This window comes from Carassius auratus, unplaced genomic scaffold (genome assembly GCF_003368295.1).
Source record: "Carassius auratus strain Wakin unplaced genomic scaffold, ASM336829v1 scaf_tig00014308, whole genome shotgun sequence".
In the NCBI taxonomy this organism is placed as follows: domain Eukaryota; kingdom Metazoa; phylum Chordata; class Actinopteri; order Cypriniformes; family Cyprinidae; genus Carassius; species Carassius auratus.
Window position 1 is genome coordinate 125,380 of NW_020524488.1, and position 7,938 is coordinate 133,317.

The 7,938-nt window shown below is 35.7% G+C and overlaps 1 protein-coding gene across 2 annotated transcripts in view; it reads right to left on the minus strand.

Annotated features, from left to right (window-relative positions):
- Nucleotides 1-7,426, minus strand: part of LOC113074307 (actin filament-associated protein 1-like 2) — a 32,887-nt gene extending 25,461 nt beyond the window's left edge. For both annotated transcript variants that reach the window (XM_026247080.1, XM_026247079.1), the window contains exon 1: nucleotides 7,255-7,426. In XM_026247080.1, the coding sequence (XP_026102865.1) occupies nucleotides 7,255-7,270 (16 nt within the window). In that variant the 5' untranslated portion in view covers nucleotides 7,271-7,426. The remainder of the gene's footprint in view (nucleotides 1-7,254) is intronic.
- Between the last annotated feature and the right edge of the window lie 512 nt (nucleotides 7,427-7,938).

Genomic DNA, 7,938 nt, shown 5'->3' on the forward strand with positions numbered 1-7,938 from the left:
TGTAATACAAATTCCATTTCCTACAATTACTCCTTATCAAACGAGCCAATATGTTTTCTTTTGTCTAGACGATTTATAATCACAAATTCGGAGAAAGTATGAGTTATGGAAGAGATCCACAGGGACCCATGGCCAAATGCATCACTATTGTATTATAATGCACAGAGAAGAGCAGTGTCTTTATATCATTCACCAAATTACATGAAAGAACAACACAACCTCTTTAACTCCTGGGTGGACAAACTGCTAACATGGGTAATCATGTTTCTGAGATTGTATTAAATCTACTAAAGTAAATTTAGCCACACTAAACTGACTCAGGCTACTAGTACTTTTGATGAGGACTTGGACAATGGATCATATGATAAGGAGAACTGGATGATTTATTTATCTGGTCTCTGATTGAATGCTTATAATGCACACTGAACAAGAGCCACTAAATCTTTACAGTAAAAACAGCTGAGAAATCCCTGTGTGGGGGATCTTTTCTTCTGAAAAACATTGCAACACCTTTGAACATGACTAAACTGCCGTGGGCACTGAATCTTATCTCAAATCTCATCAACACTCGTGAGACATTTGCTGTGTCTTCTATTGTTGTTGTTAAATCAAATTAAAACTTAATTAAGCTGAAATAATAAAAAATTAAAAAATAAATTAAATAAAAAAATAGCTTTATTGAAATTAAATTAACTTATATTAGAATTGCTTAATTAAAATAAAATAAAATAAAATAAAATAAAATAAAATGCTGATTTGGTAACTTAATGAAATAAAATCTGATAAAAATGTCAAAAGCACAAAACAAATGCTAAATCTAAACTGAACTTAAAATGTCACCTGAAGAAAAATAAATAAATTTAGGCCTAATTCATAACAAATAAATACAAATAAAAGATATTTCAATATTTTGATATTGAAAAATACTCAAATAACACACTTTATGTGTGTTCCTCTACTGGACAGTGATAAAGTCATTGGCTTTTCTGCGATTTTAGAGAACAGTGGACATAATTCAGTAGCAGTTAAGCAAAAATATGTCTTGTCTACATGTAAACAATGTGTATATCCAAGTAAAAATTGATTGGACCTTGAAAAGTATTATACTGAAATGATGTCAGGTTGCTGTAGGAGAGGGACTGAAAAGTATGAAGGTAAGGGTAGTGCAAAGTAAAGGAATCGTTATATCAACCCGAAACAGGAAGTTGTACATTCTAATAAAAGATGTCAAAGATCTTGGGAAAAGAATGCGCATGGATGAATCATGCACAATAGGAGCAGAAATGCACATTAAGCAAGCAAAAAAATAGGATTTCATGTTGACTTAGACTAGGATTTTCAGTCTCTCCCATTTCTCTTTTCTAACTGTCTATAGACACAAAAGAGAGTGATTTAAACCCTAGTCTACAGCTTTCTCACACATATTTCTGCTGTGCTGCACATGAGTTTTGTAGTTGTTCCTCTTCAACACAGGCATGCATTAGTTAGCGGTGTCCCTAGTCAAATATTTTCTCTTTGACTGACATTTGCTGCACAGATGATAATAATGAATAACTGTTTTGGAGGGCCAGTGATGGTTTCTCATGCATCATTATTTCATTTTAAATGGGACTGAGTTCATCTGTGTGAAAAAGTCCCTCTCCACAGTGAGCCGCAGGAACTATTACTCACACCCCCTTACAAAAATAAGTAAAATATAAATACATAAACTGAGAATTTGTTGTGCTATAGAGTATTTCTTATGCAGCTTCTTTACCTCAGTTTGAATGCTTACGTTTCTTTAATATTTACACAGGAACACTGATTTTATGAAGAAAAAAAAGCCTGTAAGGCAAATGTTTTGTAAAATGTCAAAGATTGACTTCATTTACATGCATGAAGTTTTAAAGTTAACAAATCCAGTGATAACCCATCGCTTTAGGTGCAATTTCATCTGGAATAAGCCACTTTAAAAATCCCCATGAAATGATTTTACAAACACAGTTTTCCTTCCAGAGTTGAAATGTTTCCAATTAAAACAAGATATTATGGTGGGACGGACTGAGACAGGGCTTGAGTTTTATTTGTATTTTTATTAGCCAAATGTATCATGGTTTCTACAAAAATATAAGCAGCACAACTGTTTTCAACATTGATAATAATAAGAAACTGATCACCAAATCAGCATATCAGAATAATTTCTCATGTGACACTAATTGCTGCTAAAATTCAGCTTTGTCATCACATTAATAAATTATATTCAACAAACCCTCATCTTAAACTGTAATGATATTTCACAATATTACTGTTTTTATTGTATCCTTGATTAAATAGAGGCAGTTTTAGTGCGCATAAGAGACTTCTTTGCTTTTGAACGTTGGTCAATATGACCTCAGAGACATTGACTAGAAGCTACAAAACTCATTTTTAATGGACATGTTCCCAAACTCAGTTTGTTTATCATCCTGTCAAGCACTTAAGAACAATGCTGGCAACAATGCAAACGGAAGCCCGGACAAAAAATCAAACATTAACCTCAATCATGCATAGGTTACATAAACATTGCAGTAATGTTAATTTCACTTTAATAAGCAGTGATTATTTGTAGCAGGTATGCATGTCCTCTCGATGGCCTTAAATGTATTGCAAAACAGGTGACGTGTTTTTCCACTGTCCGCACATGTTAGCGTAACTCGCCCAGCTGCTGATTGGCTCACCTCTGTTTCACTCTGCAAATGCTGCCTCTGACCTCATCATTTCAATAATTGATAAATGAGTGATGACAAGCCTGATTGAAGGGGCTCAGTCCACACCGTTTAATTTCTATTTTCTCCTGGTCACTGAAAGGACATTAACATGGGTCAAATCTAGGGGACCAAAATTCAAACCACTTTCTTGTCACGAGAGGGGAATATTTGAATGACGATACAGAAACAAAGCGACATTAACTTGGAAAATGGACATCCAGTTGAAATTATACACAGATAAGACTTCAAGCACACAGCTCAGCCCACAGCAGTAGTCTCGATATGATTGACTTCTCAAGAATACTGCTTCAGAACAGTTATTCTGTTATATATTGTGCTGGCTGAACGTACATTCGCTCAATTTCAAGATGTTGCACTGCCATAGTCATAACAGGATGTCAGGGGCTAAACAAAGTAATACCATCAAATGTGTCTTAGCTTTGACTTCATCTGATGTCTCAAAAGCAAAGCTTTGAGCAAAAGAGGAACTGAAACAGCACCAGCTCAACTGCATTATTTAGCCGGCTCAGACTTGACGACAGCACGCCAGACTGCAATCTTAACTGTGAATCAATCGCAACTGACAGTCCTGCTAAGAGATAAGCATGACATTATAAAGCCATTTTGAAATCACAAACTCCACGTCTGAATTAACCGCCCTTAAACAGATATTTTGATAGCATCGTTGTGCAAGTCACACTTTGAACACGGCCAACTTGTGCGTCAGAGCAGTTCCATTCAGGGGAAACTTGCAGTGTTCATTTAATCTGTTCTCTGTGAGTCTGTGTAAAAAAGTGCAACAGAGACTGCCCAATTTTTCAGCAGTCTTTGTTCCGGAAGTATTTTTTCCCATTCATTACTCCACAGGGATTTACAAAAATTCCTCAATAAAGACTTCTAAACTTTGAACCAAACCAACCAACTCCAAAACAAATCACAACATAGATTCAATGCAAATAATAAATAAATAAATATATACAATATATATATATATATATATATATATATATATATATATATATATATATATATATATATATATATATATATATATATATATATATATATATATATATATATATATTTTTTTTTTTATGTTTTTTTTTTTTTTTTTTTTTATTTGCTTCACCAAGACTGCAATTTATTTGAAAAACAGTAAAAACAGTGGCATGCTCACAATTGTTATTACAATAAAAAAAAAAACTGTTTTCTACTTTAATGTATTTAAAATGCTAATTATTCCTGTCTTGGCAAAAATTAATTTTCAGAAGCCATTACTCTAGTCTCATGGTTCTTCAGAGATCATATCACTAAAAAAACCAGCATTTTTTGCTGGTAGGTTTTGTAACATTTCACTACCGTTAAAAAAATAAAAATAAAAATTACCATTCAAAAGTTACTTTTATTCAGCAAGGATGTATGAAATTCATCAAAAGTGACAGTAAAGAAATGTATAAGTTACAAAAGCTTTATATCTATCTATCTATCTATATGAATGACTGGCTGCCTGAATGACTGAGACTGACTCCATAACATCATTTTCACAGCTTCATGGGAGCGAACAGTCTTTTGTCATGTTGCCTGTTCTTTCGCCTGGTAACAGCAACAACTCTAAAGAGAAGGATCCGAAGAACCGTGCTGTACAGAAGCACATATCATAGCTTAAAAACCTCAGAACTCACTGTAGCTCTGTCCTGACAGCATTACTTTTATTAAAATAAATTTCTCTATCGAGAAAATAAATGAGATTTATCCTTCTGGAATGCAACTCTATTCCAGACCGATCCTGGGAAGTCCTGGCTCTTTTTCTCTGTATTTCAGCTCCACTGTGCTCCATCCGTTTACTTATAAGCGTGCTGCTTCCCTGTTGACTCTCTTCAGAAGTGAGCGTAATGAAGGCATGAACTCAAGGACCCATTTTGAAAAAGTGCTGATCTCTCGTTCTGGGACGCCTTTGGAGCTGCTTCCAGTACGCAGGCTGTCTTTATTAAGATGCACAAGACGTCTCTGAGTCTCCAGAAACATTCTGGAACGCTGACACGTTCAGAGCGCTTGCCCAGGCAGCGGAGCCCGTGGGTGGGTCCGGAAACATGCTGGTATCATGCCGGATCTCAAGGGTGAGATCTGGTTCCACAGGCTCACTTTGAAGAGAGAAATCAAGGCGGGGAAGGAGGAAACCGAAGGGGGAAAAAAATAGCTGGGGTTTAAAAAATCTATTCAGGTACCTATCAGATTTAGATTACTTTTTCATCTCATTACTGAAATTCTAGACGATTTCATCTTTTATCTTTAACAAGACTTGCTATTGCATCACATCAATACACAGGGAACAAGAGTTTGAACTAAGCCTCTTAGTTCAGGTACACAGGCTCAAATATCCACACATAAGCATTTTAATGTAAAAGGGACACCAAATACGCCAGAATCAACAGATTTGCTATACTAATGGTGAATACTGAGGTTCAAAGCACTGTATTATCCAAAACCACAACCCATAGCTATATCCTGAACTCAAGACATGCATGTTCATGTCATCTGTGAGGCATTCTCATCATGTACAGTAAATTGCATTACAGAACTTGTTTCTACTATGTTATGCTACACACAAACAAAGCATCATATGACATTGGAAAATATGTCAGTGTTTTATCATTGGAGAATGATGCAGTACTCCTCAGAATGCCATTTCGCTCCTCCCACAATCCATTTTTCCCAAACAATGCAAATGAATCCGTTGCTGTCAAGAATTGCCAAAACTTAATATGCTCGTACTTATATTGCAATATTGATATTTGGAAGCCACAGCAGAAGGGGACATTTTCAGTAAATAATAATAATAATTTCGGATCTGTTCCTTGACCAAAACCATCACTTAGTTTCCGAATAATTAGAATATAGTGTTAGGGCCTGTTCACACCAAAGCCAAACCCGTAATTTAAGCATAATAACCCTTCATATATAAACAATAATTATGCTTTAATTATGTTTTATTTTCCCCTATAGGGAAGTCCACAACACAACTACAGTATAACAATAACAAAACAGAGGAACAATATTGTAGGAATTACTCTCCAGCTGATTTCCCGCTAATGAACTATAAAAATATCCAATCAGAGTCCTTGTGACATTAAAGTGCATGATGATTTAAAGCAGCAGGAAACAAATAATGAACAGAAAATTATAGTCTGTTGGTGTGGATGTTAGTATGATTATCATTACAGATATCTCTACAATTATTGTTTTTGGTGTTAATGGGCTTTAATTCTACAAGAATGTGGAAGTTCACTCCGCAGTTACTGTATAAAGACAATGACAGAAAGGAACAATATCATTGGAATCACTTTCAGAAAATGTTTTTTCCTCCAGCTGATGAACAATATAAACACTGACAGCCAATCACATAACTTCATGGAGCTTGAGTGTTTAAAGCAGCAGATGACTTTAGTGCATACACAGATTTAACTTTCATTTTATAAAGAAAAATAAAACTGTAAAATAAGCATTCCAGCACACTTATGATGTAACTTCAGCTAGACATAGAAGAATTTATAATTATGGTGAATACTGACGTATCAAAGAGTGAGACTGAACCAATTTAAACTGATGTTAGGGTTAGGGTTAAGTTGAAGTGATATATTCAGTCAAAAAACAGTAAGCCCCTAAGCAATACCAAGAACTGGTGATATAATAGAGTTTTGAGTTAAACCAAAACCTGACCAAATAGTCTAGTTCACTAATAGAAGTCTTCACAGCACAGGAAGTAGAATTATAATGTGAAAACCTCTGTCTGTTGTGGTACTGAGGTTTTATTGTTCAAACACTTCTTTATCTACAGTGACAGAACTGTGGTCTATTAATAAATTTGACATATCAATTTAATAGCTACTATGTTATAAATGATCAGTAGTGCCAGATTATTCCTATTGCTATTGTCATTGTTATTGTTGTTTCTGTTGTTAACATAGACATGCTCAAGCTACGATTGCTGAACTGATATTCTTTCAGAAACTTTTCCAGAAAGAAACATCAGTTTGCACAAAAGCTGCTGTTCCTCCCCACTCTTATCTCAAGTTCAGTCATAAAATATTAGGGCTCTACATTCCTATGCGTAAAACAAACCGCTTAAACCAAAGGAATCCAAAGAATTCTGGAAGAACAATTGTTACTATAGTGGACAGAATCTCTTGAGCGTCTTTAATAAATGCTTGTTTATTTATTCATTGAGAACTAGTATTCTAATACTGAGGAGGAATGCGAAACGCACAGAGATGAAGAAATCAGTGAACGCGCGCACTGAAAAGCGAACTATCCCTGGAAACTGAACTTCCTCGTGTTGCATCCCTCTGGAGAGAGATCCCGCAGTTTCCCACGATCCGTTCTCCCAATATATATTGAGGATTGGAAAACAGCGCAAAGGTTTACCGTTGTTTATACCAGACTTTCTGTGTATACGAACATCTCCTCTGACACGACACCATGCAAACTGACTATGAGCGATAAACTTAACATAGCTAATCATTCCACTTACCGTTGTGCTTATCCATTTTTCACACGCGAAGAAGACTTTCCCAACTGTATGCTGTCTTTATATGAAGCAGATGGGTCAAGACTGGTCGGTCAAGTTTACTTGGACAGTCCTGATTCCTCAAGCTGTTTCTGATGTGATGAGATGCGATGTTATCCTCTCCTCTTCTACAGCTCTCGCTCTGTTGCGCTACTGCCACGCCTCCTCTGCGCACGTCATCGCTCAGCTCAACTTCACTGTAGGCTAGTGATTGTGCTTTGAAAGTGTTGACGCTACATTCTAACTTAATCGCTGTAATAAAACGTTTGAATACTAAGTATATTTGACTAAATTTCAGTGAGCATACAGTACTTACAAATCATATGCAGGATGATGAGACTTTTAAGTAGACCATGAGTCTGTTTCAAAACCTAGTGAGCTGTCATGCTACACCCTACAGTCACCTTAGGCAAAAAGGCTATATGGGAAAAGGCGTTCAATCCCTCATCGAAACGCGATTGCGCTCGTTTTGAGTATCAATTGGGCTGGTTTTGTTGAAAAAATCTGGCAACCTGCTCCATCGTGTTGCAAGCGACTACTCACAACCGATTTGGTGTTAGCATTTCATCCATCAACGCAATGATGGGTGCCCTAATAAACATAACATAGACTACATTCCACACGCAAATATCAGTTTTTTTTAATAAT